The sequence below is a fragment of the Pituophis catenifer genome, unplaced genomic scaffold, assembly GCF_029215685.1.
Source record: "Pituophis catenifer annectens isolate HBS135680 unplaced genomic scaffold, rPitCat1.0.hap2 SCAF_8, whole genome shotgun sequence".
Lineage (NCBI taxonomy): Eukaryota > Metazoa > Chordata > Lepidosauria > Squamata > Colubridae > Pituophis > Pituophis catenifer.
The window spans coordinates 51,992,987-52,009,645 of NW_027256888.1; the positions used below are offsets into that span (position 1 = coordinate 51,992,987).

Below are 16,659 nucleotides of genomic sequence, written 5' to 3' on the forward strand. Positions count from 1 at the left end.
CTCCTGCTTTATCTCAGAAGCTGCCCGTGCTGTATCCTGAAAACTACAACAGCTCTCAGAGAACTGCATAGAAAGTGCATTGTTATAGGACAGCCAGTGCTTTGGCACATGGGAACTGCCTGGCACTTTCTGTGGCCCGTAGGCAGAAAGCAGCACTTTTTGAGCTTCTCTCTCTCTCTCTCTCTCTCTCTCTCTCTCTCTCTCTCTCTCTCTCTCTCTCTCTCTCTCAGTCTCTCTCTCTCTCATTCTGACCTGCAGCAGATACACTATGGCATGGAGACTGCTGTGGGAAGTTGGCAAGGACTTTTTGTCATTGCTTCAAATTCCATCTATGCCTTCACAGATCAGCTAGCTTTGCACAGCTTTAAAAACAAAACAAAGAAACAAGGATGGACATCATCCTGCTTTCCTTTTTTTTGACCCCACAAATATTGAAACTGAACGTCTCCATGTGCTATGGATTTCCAAACAGTTCATCAAGTTCTTGTATCCATTCATCCCCTGGACCACTTTTAATGATGGAGTCTACAAGATCGGTGTTTTCACTTATATTTGGAAAGGACCCTCCAGTTCCTTCACTGCTATAGCTGTAAGTTATGTCTTGAGTGGGATTCCTCTCATAGATCTGACCTTGGCTGCTCTGATTGAAGCTACTTCCTGGTATTTGTTGTGCAGGAGACTGATTAAAACCAGTTAGAGAAGAAACTGCCTGACTTATTGTAGGCATAACCATTGATCTGGATTGGTTATTGGTTCCTTGTTGTCCAGTGAGTTGTTGCAACATCTGTCTCCCTACACCTGAGTTCAGTGTCCGTACTGCTCCATTTGTGTCCATAATAGATTGACCAATACTTTGAGGAAAATGTTGCTTAGGCAGCCTTGGCTGACTTGATTGCATTGAGTAAGCAGATCCATTATTGAAAGATCCAATTTCATTGCTAGTCCTTCCAGGAATACCTTGTAGTCCTCTTGCCTGCCAGTTTGCTGTTCCTTGTGGGACTGGCCCCATCATATTGTGAAGCCTGGGGGCTTGTGATCTGGTCAAAACTTGTCCCACGGGTCCTTTCATTTGCTGATGTTGTTGAGCTACAGTAGAGTTTACTAAAACATTTGGACCAAAGCTGCTGACTATGCCAACTCCCTGTGTTGAGCTGGGCTGCCTTGGCCCCTGACTTGGATTGTGTGTTATATTTATACTATTTTGGTTTGGGTGCTGCAACATTTGGCTCATTCCGGAGTTCATACTGTACATTCCTGGCTGGCCAGTCACTGGGCTGCTGTAAGGAGTCATTCCCATCTCAGGCTGATTACCAGTTGCAGAGATTGCTGCAGTGTTCTGAGAGGCCCCCAAAGACATCATGCTAGCATTCTGAGGTATCATTCGGGAAGTCCTCATGCTCTGAAGGGCAGTCTGATTTCTTACTGCAGCTATGTCTTGTGGAGAACCTAAAGCAGCAGAAGGAAAAAAAGTTAAGAGTGAACTTCAGTCTACTGAAAGAATTTGCAGAAATGATTCAGGCAGCTGGAAGAAGTTGGCTAAATATTTTTGCAAAATATATGCAAGAAATAACCTAGACATTTTTATATTAATATTCAGACCTTTTACATATATGAATACCTCCTAAACTGTGTTGTAATCTCTGACTTGCAAAATTCTGACCAAACAGAACATCATGTTAGAACAGTAGTTAGCTTAACTTACAAATAAGGTTACATGTCTCTAGAAAATGCTACCAAAAAGTCACTTGTACAGCCATGTTAGAAGTAGTAATATGACTTTTACATAGCAGATAATTTCTTTATGTAGTACAAACAAAACCAAGCTACAGAAGTGGGTTTTTTCCCAGTGTCTCATAGTGGGGTCTTTTCCAGTCCTACCTGGAAATACCAAGAACAAATTAAAATTAAACATGAACAAATTGTTTCCAAATGTATTTATTGATGTGTTCAAAAGATGTATACGGCCGGCCAGGGCTGTGGAATAGAAGGCAAAAAAGGCTTTAGTGCACAGATTCAGTATGTACCTATAGCAGGTTATTCTATACTTGTACCCCTGCATACTCAGAAGCACCATTTGACCTTCAAATCTGAAGTGCTGTGCAGCTGTTGTGCTATATCATCATGTTACAATCTTGTTTAAAGTTTGAGGATAAATGTTTCCCTGTTTTCAAAGAAGCAGAGGTTGAGAGCCTGATTCAGATTTTACATTATTTAGCGGCCTGCCAAATGCTGAAGGTCATGATTACACGGGACTATAATTATGCAAGCATTCATTAGAGATCTGTTTGAAAATGAAGAATTGAACAAGTAAACAAGGATCTGACCATTAACTACCCAAGAAACTCTTTAACTATTCCTATTATCTTTTAAAATGAAAACCGTGTCAATTGCTGAGAGGTTAATCAATTTGTTATTGCTTAGGAGTCATATGAGAATGGATATTCTATAGCATTGTTTCTAGTTATGTCTACAGAAAAGAGAAGAAATGCTTCTCCCACCCCCTAGATATTTTACACAGAGATGGTGTATTGACAAATCAATACTGTAAGCACATTTTACTCCACATTGAACCAATGTTGAGGAATCAGAAAAACCCTTCCTTATTAAATTCTAGCCTCTTCCCGATGAAAAGGGATGCAGAGGCAGAACTGTCTGGGAGGCACGATTGTTTTCTGGAAAACAAATATGCCCTTACGTTTATACTCTCTTATTTAAAAATAGTTATAAGATTTTGACTGTGCCAAGAGTTCAGTGTGTTTCTGAATATAAGAAAGTGAAATTTCCTTGCCATATTTTTGTTTACAACTTTTGCTACAGTAAAAAGACTATGCAGTACATATGTGTATAACATGTATTTCTTAGTTAATACACTGTCTTTTGTTTAAAAAGGCAGCATATACCAGTATATAGTACTCCCTCTTTCCTTTTTCCTTCACAACTACTCTGTGAGGTTGGCTGAGCTGAGAGAGAGAGAGAAGTGGGGGAGAGACTGGGCAAGGTCTGATTTAAAAAGGAAACAATGACATCTATGTCTCTTACTCACTGAGCAGGTAGGCTCAGGCAGCTGATGACTCAGATTCCAATGGCTCAAACAGCCCTTTTTTGAAATTTGTAGAACCTTCTCTAATAAAAAAAAAACCTGCCCCAAATAGGTGGCAGAATTTTGCAAGCATTTTGAAGGACACAGATAAATAAAGTAATGAAAATTCCCACAATATTTTAATGAAGGATAATCTTCAAAAAACACCCCCCTTAGAAGACTCTTACCTAATCCATATACATCATTATACATACTGATCAAAATGATATCAAATGCAATCCCTGATGTAAAATAGGGCTAGAAAACTACAACAAATTATGCATTCTGGGGTATGCCATTAAATGTTTCTTTTGTAATTAACAATTATTTACAATTATCTTGTAAATAAACTAGAGGTTGTAAAAATATTCATGCAATAAAAACACTTGTTTTGAGCTACAGGGGGCAGTGATTAAGGAAAAATAATATTATATTATATGTACATAAAATCAACTGTTTTAATAGCATTCTATTACTCCTAAATGTTATTTTCATACAGTCTTCCTTCCAAATAATTATTTAAAGGAAAAAGCTGGACAAGAGCAAAAGCTTTGCATTATAGGAGCAGAAGTTTCCACAACTGCAATACTTCCAAAATGACATCATCAGGTGGCTATTGCCATTTTGTACTTGAGCTCAGGCATCTGATGCAAGTAAGTAAACTGCAGCATTTGTGTGAAGATATTAGGCATGGTCAGAGTTTCCCCTATTTTTCTGATTCTGCACTGACATTCCTCCAATAATATTCTGCTAATCAGGGTTATATAGGGTGAGGCTGGAGTTTGTACAACTGACTTACAAAGCTTTTAAACACTAGACATCTTTCAGGGAATTTACGGCTTCAGAACCAGCCATCCTTAGACAATACTCTGTTTGATTGAAGCACATTTGCTATATTTATATATTTTAAAAGGGGTGGGGTGAGAAGAACCTTTCTGCTATTAAATTTCCCTTGGAAATCTTTTTTAATCAAGCTTTATCCGGCATCCATAGTATCCATTTCCCCCATTGTTCAGGATACCCTTCATCCAGAAGTACTGCATATTCTCCCATATATTCCTAGTATTTCATAAACAATTGAAATCATTATTCCAAGGAATCTTTAGCCTCAGCTGATCGGATCGGATCTGTAGACATCTATCTTTAAGGTGACCAACTTTTTTACAATGAGAAGGAGGACACAAACAAATTTAAGGGAAAAAAAGAAGCGTGTGTGTGTGTGCCGTGTCGTGTTTTGGTAAGAAGTAAACAAAGCCACTTGCATACGGCGCACTCTTGCGCACAGTGCACTCTCTCAAAACAATTCTCCTGTGCGGAGCGCATGCGTCTCATAATCGCGTGTTGCCGCACTGTACCGAGCCTTGATGAATCGTCATGTCAAATACAAATACATCACATCACATGCAACAGATTGGCTTGGCATCGCTCCAATACGGAGATTTACAGATTAGTCTTCAAATATCGAAAAGGAGGACTTGTAGGAGAACACTTTTCGAGAGAGGACAGAACTTACAAAAGAAGGATTGTCCTCCCTAAAGGAGGACGATTGGTCACCTTACTATCTTAAGTCTTTTTAGCCATCTTCTTAATTTAATTATTTTTATTCAGGCTTGTTCTATACTTTCTGTTTGGCATCACATTTTATTCCTTATGTTGATGCGCATCATCCAATCTTTGAGATTGGGGGAGTTTATAATACTGTAAACAAACAAATACATCACCATAAACCCAGAAACTCTCTCAATTGTATCTCTATTTTCTGCTTGGAATGGGAATGGATAGATTTACATTTGAAATCTGCCATCCTTTTGACTTGGAAAATGTCTGGACTAGTCCTTACAGGTTTTTAGCAAGATTTTCCAAAGTAGTTTGCCATTGCCTTCTTCCTGGGGCAGACAGAGTGTGACTGGCCCAAGGTCATCCAGTTGGTTTCATTGCCTAAGGCAAGATTAGAACTCGGTCATCCAGTTTCTAGCTCAGTGCTTTAACTGCTACACTAACTGGCTGTCTCTACTCTCATTAAATGGCTTGCAGATTGCGGTAGGGTAGACTACATGTAATGAATATGCTTGCTTGTTTCTGTCTCTTCCTGCCATCTGGCACTACAAGATGGTTAAATTTCTAATGCAATATGCAGAATATCTAAGAGGATCACTCCACTAATCAGAATTGTTTGTATTTTTTCAGCAAATAATTTTTGTAACCAATCTTGTAATTTAGATTTTTTTAAAAGTATTTTTTGTGCCTGTTGACAGTGAAGAGGAAAGAAGGAAAGAAGCAGCATCTAGGGCTGTATGTGACCTGGATTCAAAGGGGAATAGAGCAGTGGTGAAATCCAATTTTTTTTACTACTGGTTCTGTGGGGGTGGCTTGATGGGCGTGGCAGGGGAAGGATACTGCAAAATCTCCATTCCCACCCCACTCCAGGGGAAGGATGCTGCAAAATCCCTATTCCCTCCCCACTCCTGGGGGAAGGATATTACAAAATCTCCATTCCCACCCCACTCTGAAGCCAGCCAGAAGTGGTATTTGCCGGTTTCTGAACTACTCAAAATTTCCGCTACCGGTTCTCCAGAACCTGTCACAACCTGCTGGATTTCATCCCGGGAATAGGGGTTCAGAACACACCCAGATATGCTTGTTATACCTGTCAGCAACTCCTTAAGTCAAAGCAGTGGTGGGTTGCTCCCGGTTTGGTCCAGTTCTTGCGAACCGGTAGTAAAAGCGGCGGGAGGCTCCACCCACCTGTCCAGACTTCATCATGGATGATCTGTGCATGCGCAGAAGCGCGCGCAAGAGAGAGCGAAGCGAACGCTCCCATTGCGAACCAGTAGTAAAGGTAAGTAGAACCCACCCCTGAGTCAAAGATATCTTTTCCTGGATAATAATAGCCATGTGAGCGTAGAAAGGAGTAAAGAAATTATAAATAGATGTGATGTGAGCCCACTCATGTGTGCCTATCACCTTTTTCTCCATTATATCCAGATTGCTGCAAAGTCTTGGTAGCTACTGCCTACTTGTGTTAGATAAGATTGTTCCTCTTGAGGATGCCTTTCTAAAATAACAAAGTAGTGGCTGTTTTACATAGATAATCATTATAGAGAGAAATAAGCATGTAAATATCAAAGAGGGATAAACAGCTTCTGAACCTAAAAAGTATTTAGCTCTCACCTGGAAACTGAGTGACTGGTTGGACTGGATAAGGATTTCGCTGCTGTTGCTGAAAGTGCTGCCGAGGCAAATGTGACTGCTGCTGTAAATGCTAGAAAAGCAAAAGAAAAGGGGTTAAGAAGGGAAAGTCGCCCATTGGGTTGCTATGACAGCCAATAGCAGAGCACTGATACTCTCCAAAGGTAAGTGTTTATGTGGAAATGGCTAGTGAAGTGAGCAGTAGAAGGCCTTGCATAGATCAAGGGGTCTGATTCTATTCCAATATTCTATTTTGTATGCTGGCTGCAAACCGGCCATCCATGGGGGTATCTCTGCTATCATTATTAAGCAGCTCCTGGCAGCTTATAAGAGATATGGCTGTTATCTTGCTTGGTATGTATCCTTTTTCTGTTATGCTATAGAAGAGCAGGCACAATTGGGGGGGCAGAGTTAAACATGTCATCAGCTTAGAATCCTTACGTTGCCACAAACGATCCATGTCCACACCTCCTTTAATTCCTTTGACCCCATCTAGTGCCAGTTAAGTGCTGACTATTAGTTGACTAGATTCTTGTATACAGCCTGGAATAAAATTATGTACTGCAATTTAATATACAGTCCTGATCCTTTGTGCCTGACATACTTTTCAATCTGTTATGTCACCTAATAATTAAGCTTAAAATTCCTTTATTTACTGGTGTGCTTATTGTCTCTAGTTCCAAAAGAACCAATTGCCTGGACACGGCATCACTGCCCTGACACTTGGCAAAACAACTCATAATTACATTTAGAGGCACACTTTATAAGCTGCATGAAAAGTACTTTGATAGATTTCAAAACCTATCTATATTCAATTGCTGTACTGAATATTTGCTTATTAATGATTGTAATTTTTCTTTTAGAGCAAGTGGTTCCAGTTGGTGTACAATATATCAAGCAACTTCTTGCAATCCCCACAACCTCCAGGGAATTTGAATACATTAATGCAATTGAATGTAGATACGTTAAACAAACTGGCACTGAAAGTGTTTTTCCTCATATGAAAATATTGATAGTTTTCTGCCCTTCTTCTTTGGACTCTATTACTTTAAATCATTAAGGGGAAAACTATGGCCCCTTAATGACTTGTGGACTGCAACTCCTAGAATTCTTTGTTAAAAGAGCCATAGTTCCCCAACCCTGCTTTAAAGAAAGTTTATATGCTAGTCATAGTATTTCAAAGGACAAAGGAAATATAAACTATGTGAGAAAAATAAGGCAATTTTGTCACAATGCATTATGGCATCTAAGTGAGAAAATTGCAAAGGCATTGTTTCCTAGAGGTAAAAATATAATAATTATGAAATTACTAAAATTTGTCCCTTTTTAAAACACCAAAAAAATATTGACCTAAGACAAATATCATACATTCAGTAGAACTGGTCTTTCAGCAAGTACACCAGCTTTAAAGAGAAGCTGGAAGAATGTAAACATTTTTTTTACCTATAGCTCTTTTCCCCCCATTATCTTTCTTTCTAATTCCTAATGTATTAAGTAGTGACAACTATGGTGGTCTCATAACCACCAACCATCACTCTTAGTCTTTTGAGTAAAGCTTTGTTAATGTTCAAGTGTTTTTAATGTCTAAGAACTAAGAATCAAATACCAGCAGCTAATAAGGAAATACTGAAATATATTTTCTAAACAATTGTATGATAATCTTGTTAATCCACACAATACTGTTAATGTGAAAAAAAAAAGAGATAAAAAATCACTTAGTGAACAAAAGGATTAATGATCTATCAGGGGCCAAATATCGAGAACAGCTATTCTGCTATATCTAGAACAACTTGCATTTTTTAAAATCTCATTGCCATCAATATCATTATTAAAACTTTTTATGTGGCTCCAGTTTCTCCTAGAGACCTGAGTAAGCAGAATGGTGGAGAGATGGAAGAAGAAATCTGGTAAGCAGAGGGAGACAGTTGGAAAAGTATTGCAAAAAGACGAATGTTTTTATTTATTTATTTGTATTCCTCCTTTATTATTTTGCAAGTAACTCAAGGTGGCGAATGTCTTCTCCTTGTATTTTCTCAACAACAACAACAACAACAACAACAACAACAACAACAACAACCCTGTGAAGTGAGTTTGGTGGAGAGATAGTAGCTGGCTCTCATGGCTAAGGCGGAACTTGAACTCATGGTCTCCTGCTTTCTAGCCTGGTGACATGTACATGTACATTATAGTCACAATTATTTTAATCAACATACTGCCATTTTAAGGATCTGTTATGTTTCTGATCTGATTTCTCAAAAGTGCTTCAAAGAGTATAGAAGTATGAATCTGTATAGAATACTAAAAAGAAGCACTTGCAAAGAGAAGCCATGTGATCCTAGGAAAACATGGAACTTCAGGCAGTCCTTAATGTGTGACAATTGAGCCCAAAATTTATGTTGCTAAGTGAAACATTTAAGTGAATTTTGCCCCATTTTACAAATTTTCTTGCCACAGTTGTTAAGTGAATCACTGCAGTTGTTAAATTAGTAACATGGTTGTTAAGTGAATCTGTCTTCCCCATTGACTTAGCTTGTCAGAAGGTCACAAACAGTGATCACATGACCCCGGGACACTGCAACTGTCAGTTGCCAAGTGTTCGAATTTTGATCACATGACCATGGGGATGCTGCAACAGTCTGTGAAAAATGGTCATAAGTCACTTTTTCAGTGCTGTTGTAACTTTGAATGATCACTAAACTAACTGTTGTAAATTGAGGATTACCTGTACTTTAATTCTGCCTGCCTCAAAGGAACTTTTGAGATAGAATTCAAAGTGCTGCAGAACCCTAATGCTGTCAGAGTTGGGAAGGAATAGAATTAAAATTAGGATTAAGAGTAGAATTAGGATTAGAGAAGAGTAGAGTAGAGTAGGGTAGGGTAGGGTAGGGGAGGGTAGAGTAGAGTAGAGTAGAGTAGAGTAGAGTAGAGTAAAAAGAACAGAGCTGGAAGAAACCTTGGAAGTCTTCTAGTCCAGCCCTCTGTTGAAGGAGGAGAACCCATACCATCTCAGACAAGTGACTGTCCAGTCTCTTCTTAAAAACTTCCAGTGATGGAGTGCCAACTGGTTAATTGTCCTCACTGTTAGGAAGTTTCTCCTTAATTCCAGGTTGCTTCTCTCCTTAATTAGTTTCCAACCATTATTTGTTGTCCTGTCCTTTGGCGTTTTGGAGAATAATTTGACCCCCTCTTCTTTGTGGCAGCCCCTCAAATACTGGAAAACTGCTGTCATGGCACCCCTAATTCTTTTCTTTAGACTAATATTTAAGATATGTAGCAAAACGATATACAGTACTTGTTCCGCCAAGATGTGCTGCTGCTGCCGTTGCTCCCTTAGAAGAAACTGTTGCTTCTGCTGCTCTATCATATGGAGTTGAGCCCTTTGCTCAATCAGCATCTGCTTCATAATGGCTGCTTGAGGTTGATTGCTCAAGAAATTGGCATTGCCAGGATTTGTGCCCACATTACTGGGTCCTGAGGGTACAGAGGACTGCATGGGACCTGTTGATCGAGACAATGCCACAGTGTGCTGGTCCTAAACAATGAAATATATAAAGGTATAAGTTAGATAGTATGCAGGTATACTGTACATTATAAATCAATATATTAAATATTCTATTTTGCAAAAATTAGAATAATAAGGAAGGGAACAGAAAATGGAAGGAGCAATGCCAGAAGTCAGTCACCAGCTTAGTGCTCTCCCTGTGATTTGGAATAACTATTTACCTAAATCCCAGTCAGTATCCCATTGCATTAAATTCCATGTTTGATATCAAAAAAGACCTGAGAGAGTCCCCCAGGAATTATAAAATCTGGACATCATTATAGAAAATGTTTTCTGCCACAAATGCCAGTAGAATCTCTGATGATGTAAACTCATGGAATAGGGTCTTTCCAAAAGATTTGACTAGATAAGAGACCAGGCAGTATAAGTTTTAGTGTAATGTTTTGAATTAAACTTGGAAGTGATAGGAACTGGTAAAACTTCTGTAATTAAAAAAGTTGCATGCTATGGAAAAACAACTTTAGCAAAACCGGTTTCTGCAATGTTTTGGATTTTAAAAATTTGTGAACACTTGCATTAACTACTCTGATAACAGTTTTGCAAAATATGAAATGTGTGTCAAACTTGGTGAATTTTTCAACCACTTTCTGAATTGGTAGACTACAGAATAATTCATTACAAGGCAAAGCACGTTATATTCTGAATTTCTCTCTTTACAATAAGTGTCTACCAACGGGAAAGAAGATTTCTTATACATAACCTTAGAAAATCAGTCTTAACAAGTTGTCAGTGGTGATGAGGACAATAACAAATAAAGTGTTTAGCACAAGCAAAGAGTAAAGGCCAAAAATCTAGAAACATGGCCAGAATTAGAAAAGGCAGGACAAAGGGATTAAGAGGTAAATCTGAAATTATATATCAACAGCTTTCAGATTCAGATACAGGAATTTGGAAGTCTACCTAAATTTTGATTTGTTTTTCCTGGCTTGGATTTATGAAATGTAAATAGGTTAATCATGACTTTCTCCAGTATTCTCCATCTCTCACATATATTTGATTGAGCTGGGTGGCCATATACCTTTTTTAAAATAAACCAAAATAAAATAAATGCAGGATATATATGAGGAATAGTACAGAGTTTGGATTAAAAATCTCTTGCAAGCAAAGTTCAGTCTTCTTTTGTAAGTTCTGGATGTCAATTTACTAATTTCATATTAATTTGTGCAATCATTGTGAATGAGTGAGCTCATGCTGTAGCAAAGCAGTATCAGATGGTTTTTCTTCCTATCTATATAATCAGTCTCCGTAGTCTCATCATAATCATCTCTAGGTAAAATGAGGTTGATGAAAAGGGCTTCAGCATAGAAACTCACTGTGGGAAAGGTTATTATTATGATACTTTTCCAATTAAAGGTATAGCTGCAAAATCTGGTCCTACTAGGTAGTTACTTTTCAAAAAAAAATCCACTGTGTTTCATGATGATTAGAAGAAACTAACTAAAAGTGGACTGTTTTTAAACTTCCAATGAGATTTAAATAGTGCAAGCTTGTTATGACTGAACTCAGGATTCAAGAAAGTAATCCTTATGAGTTTAAAAAAAATATTCTTGTGAGTGCTTGTCTGCCTATCTCAAACCAAACAATCTACCTGCAGACTTTGGCCAGAAAACTCCTAAGAGGGGACTGAAATAAATCTTTGTAGCAAACCAGTTCATTAGCACTTTGACCAATAGCAATGATCATACAGCAAAGATGCATTACAGGACGTTAGAACTTAATTAGCCAAGCAAGAGAAAGTCAGAGGAAGAGATGTGCCTTTCAGAAAACATATTCAACATGGCATTTTTTCTTTTGCCCTGTAAGGTTCAAGTAGAACTTGAGAGGCATCTATTGCAGCTCATAAGGCTCTGAGTATTTTTAAAAGCTTCTTAAGCGCCTCGTAATGGTCATGCGCTATAAAGGATGCCAGTGTATTTGACTTTTCCTTCTAAATCCACCCATCTATCAAAACGGCAGGTAGCTCTGGATTAAGAGAAGTCCGAGAACATCTACTTGGCTAATGTTTCTCCAATGCACCAGCAGGTGGCATCATGCGCCCAATTCTTGATGGCTTGTGTCAACCTATTGGTGACTGATTGCTGCCCTGGGCGCTCTGCCTTTTTTTTCCCGTTTCCACCCTCCCCTGTGCTTGCAGATGGCTTAATCATGACTACTGTTCCCTCCCCCTCCTCCTCCCCCTTAGTACTTCTGGGATAATGCTGCTAACATTCAGCCAGCCAGTCAAGTGTTACAGCACAGAGCAGGTAGCCTGGCAACTGAGAGTATAATACCGAACAGATGGTGTTCATACAGCATGATGGACATCACACACAGCAGCCTGAGACAATCCAGGAATTCTCCGGTGGTTTGAGGCCTCTTTACACAAAAAACGTGCTCGCCAGCAGCTTTGGGAATAATTTCCACCCTCTCCCTCCAATCTGACACTGAACCACTGAAATGATTTCTTATTATTTCTGTTTTGCTAACTGCACGGAAGGACAGCAGTCTGGTGGCAGGTGAGATGACAGATGGAGGGCGAAACTCAGGGTATTGTGAATTAATAAAACCTTATGTTAGGCATAGGCAGAGAAAGGTTGTTCAGAACAACATACTTGGGAATGTTTGTGTGAGGGTGTTCTTCTGGTGGCAGCTGGGGAAAATTGTACAATGCATCAACTCCTTCCTGAGCAGCACTCTGGTCATTCATTCCCACATGATTATAGCAGAAGTGCTCGCAGCATAAAATCACTGAATGTTTTGGTTACGGAAGGGGTAGCTCTGAATGCTTCCACATCTCTCCCCCTTATTTTCCTCCCAAACAAAGAATCAACTCTTCTGCCACTGTTGAGAGCTGCAGGCACGCCACTGAAGCCACATTACACTGGCTCAGCTTCCCAATTCAACACAGTGCTTGCTAAGGAGACTCCTGACACTTCTTCCAGAGAGCATGTTGCTCTTTACTAATGAGCTCAGGAAGCTAAAACGTAGCCGGGCTGTCACATTTCTAACCCTGAACAATGCATAATCTGTGACTGTGGTGGGACTGGGAAGGAGGAGCAGAGAAGCGCAAGAAGTGATATTTTTCTGGAGAAAAGAGGTAGAGGTAAGGAAAAAGAAGGGGCTACAAAGGCTGAATGTAAGAACTTTCTTACAAAAGCAAAAGCATTCATATTCTCAGACGTGCAAATCTATACTCCAGAATGATGAGAAGAATACACAGTTGAATTATTTAACCTTTCTGTCGTCCACTCACATCTTCCCTTTCCCCCGTTTTATTCCCCAAAGCTACCTGCCCCCCTCCCCCCTCTTGAGCAATGATTTATAGGTGAGGAAATGGGATTTTCAATGCTAAGGTCAGACCTTTCCTTGCCTACCTACCATTGCAAGAAAAACCCTGGGAAAGAGTTCCAGAGTTCCTGCAAGGCAAGCATGGGTGGGGGAGGGGGTCAGAAAAAAATGATACGTAGCAACACAGTCTGTCATTGCCTGCCTTAAAAAGAAAAAGGAGCTTTCTTCTGTATTCAGTAGTCTACATGTGTCTGTGATAGTTCAGGAATAGTATCCATATCCTATAACTTTTAAATCAGGACTCATTAGAGACCCTTTTGATGTATCTCTCTCTATTGTCTCTGTGATCCAATATGTAGCACGAGGTTTTAGAAGTTTGATATTAGATCTCTTTTTAGTCACAGGTTCACTTGGTAAATGCCCAAGCTGTACCTGAACAAATGCTCATGTTCTGGATGCATGTAACTGCAAAAAGAACTGTCAATCATCATCCAACAACCTGGTTGAAAATGATTCTCATGCTTTTGCAACTACCTTTTATGCCTGGCTGAATGACAGAGAGATGGAGAAGGAGAGAAGGAGGTCATTAGAATAGATCAGTCTGGTCTTCAAAAAGCAGCAGCCATAACGACACATTTCCACGTTCACACCATAATTTTTTATTCTAACACACTTTAGAGGGAACATTTATTCTTCTTCAGAACAGTACAGACTGAACTGTACAAATGCAGTCTCAAATGATATTTAGAAAAATGTTTTTAGTGCAGGATTTGTGAGGTGCACTGTGAGCTAAATCAAATTCAATTCAGCATTGATTAATGATTAAAAAAATCCCTCTATGCACAACGTTATCACATACTTTTCTACAAAAACTAGTACATGGACAGCACATGCTTCCTTTGAAACTTTAAAACAGAAGGCACTTCATATCAAAATCATGGTGGAGATAGTAGACAGGCTGTATTCAAGCTTTAAAACTAGGTAAGTTAGATAGACCAACTATCTAAGAAAAATAAATATAATTTCACTCATTATGTATGGTAGGTTGACCTGTTTCAGGTCATGGCAGTACAAATACAAAGATCATATGAGGTCAAAGCATCTGTTAATTTTATTTGCAAAACTTGTCCATCTATAGAAATAGCTATCTGAGAATTTTCTCATGGTGCATCTGTCTTTTGAAATGAGTGGTGATCAGAGACAAAACCTGTTCAAAAATGATCCTTTGTCTTTCAATTACTAGTTTACAATAAAGTATCTTTGTTTTCTTGAACTTCTGCTAACTTTTTAGCAAAATAAATTTTGGTTGTACTATCTGCTTGAAAGGATTGTTGCTATTTTATTCTGTGACTTTGCAGGATTTATTTTATTATTTTCACGGGAGGTTCGGCTTTTTCAAAATGCCATCAGTATTTAATATCATTTCTGCCTTAGGATTATAACTCTACCTGAGCAATAAACAATCAGTGGCAACACCTTGAAGAAAGGGATAGGAAAGTATGCTTTTTATCATTGGATGACGAAATGTAGAAAAAATGCCACAAAAATAAACTGCATATTAAATGTTTGCAGTTTGTAGATAAGATAATTCCAGAGGCTGCCCAGAAATAATAATAACATGGATTCCTAGAAGGATACAACTGATGGAAACACTTGAATTGTCAGAATATGCAAGTAATATTAAGACAGAAAGCCCACCACACATCAAAGTAAAGTCTTGAAAAAAGCTGCTTTGTAAGTATTTTGCTGACAAAAACAGAGTTTGCATCACTGACACTGGCATCTTTACAGAAGGTTATAAAATGAGACCATTTAAACATTAGAGGAAAGACACTGAGTCTCCCTTTGAAGTTAGCTCAGGTGTCAGGGATGGAGGTGTCTCATGACAGGTTGTTCTGCCTTGTCTTGAAAATTAATTTAACTGTGGCATTTCCAACAGCACTTTTTTTAATTCCAAGGGCGAAAGAATTTAATCCTTTCCAATATAAAGTCTTGATGGACTCTGCCCTCTAGAATACATCTTAGTCCTTGCACATCTCAACCCTTGAGAGAGAGTCGTTCATACTATAGGACAAGATAGGAAAGTGAAAGAGAACATGGGAGTAAAGCCAAGAAGAAACTTAAACAGAGGACTTGTGGTTTTTCTCCGCTGACAAATAAAGCAAGGGTCTCCAATCCTCGTTCCGTGGACTGACACCGGGCCATGGCATGCCAGAAACAAAGCCATGCAAACAAGCGAAGCCACATCCGTGGGATGCAGGCAGCATGCGAAACTATGCCCCCCTCCCATCCGTGGAAAAACCTCTCTCTGGAACTGGTCCCTGGTGGCCAAATGGTGGGGGGCCATTGAGATAAAGCATGCTTCAGTTCACTTTTAGATTTAGATAGTAATTCTAGCATGATATTCCAGACACAAGATAATGATATTTGTTCTATGTAATGGATGGGCAATCAACTAGAAAACATATACACAGAATCTCACACATTGACTTTTACCTTACTTTCTTTCAGTTCAGTTGTATTGTTTAAAAGTCTAGGCAAGTATAAAAATAAGAAAGCAAACACATTACAAATAAAACAGAAGGCAAGCAACAATAAACATGAAAAAAACTGAAATTATTAATCACAATTTAAAAAATATAAGTAAATCGCATTCTACTAGATTTAACCTAAAGATAAAATTAAGTTTCTTTTTTTTAATGTGGATGGAGAGGAAAGCAAGCCTTATCCCTATAATAAATGTCATGCTACATAAAATGTTGGATAAGGACAATATAGGTATATTGTTTTTCAAGAAAGTAAGGATGCAATAAAGTTGATTCCCCCCCCCCCAAAAAAACCCTAGCTTTTAAAAAAAATAATCATGTAGTTATCGGCAATAACAAAAAAGGGGGTCACTGGATTATCTGTGCCTCTTAAATGTTAGCACCAACTATTAGTCCAAGCTAGAAACCAGTTTGAAATCCAATTTTCTTTTATTCCAGGCCTTTGCTTGCTTGCCAGGAGTAAAGAGGTATTAATAGAGCAAGGGACTACCTACACTGGAAAACAATCATGCAAATATGTCCTTCAATTAAAAGTGGCGAAAAGGAAAACTCAAATCTTCTTTCCCTTGTGAATAAAAACAACATTCTTAGCCAAAAACCCCACAAGAGATAAAAGCTTGAATCAGACAAGTCCTGATTCAAATCTCATTTTTCTTTTAGCTGGCATATAAACTTTAAAACTAGATATATACTGAAAATCCTGTACTGAGTTTAATAGATAATTCCTGTGCATAAAAGAATTTCCTATCTAATCCTCCACAGGACTGAGAAAATATTGGAAAACAGCTACTAGTCACAAACATTACTGGACTAAATGAATCAAGAGTCTTCTTCAGTACAAGACGGTGTCCTGTGCACCAATTAATAATGAAATAATATATGTGTTGTTCTCTGACCTTTCCAACATACTTGATCAATGTGCTATCATATATAACACTGCGGTTTATACAGATAACCCTTGCAGCCTTGATTATTGCCACATAAATCTTAGATCTATGGTATGTGGCCTTTTGTCA

At 38.5% G+C, this 16,659-nt stretch overlaps 1 protein-coding gene across 1 annotated transcript in view; it reads right to left on the reverse strand.

Annotated features, from left to right (window-relative positions):
• Positions 1-454: 454 nt before the first annotated feature.
• MAML3 (mastermind like transcriptional coactivator 3) overlaps positions 455-16,659 on the reverse strand; it is a 319,938-nt gene continuing 303,733 nt past the window's right edge. Inside the window, exons 3-5 of the mRNA XM_070948580.1 lie at positions 9,561-9,800; positions 6,251-6,341; positions 455-1,446 (exon numbers count right to left, since the gene is read on the reverse strand). Of these exons, the coding sequence (XP_070804681.1) occupies positions 455-1,446; positions 6,251-6,341; positions 9,561-9,800 (1,323 nt within the window). The remainder of the gene's footprint in view (positions 1,447-6,250; positions 6,342-9,560; positions 9,801-16,659) is intronic.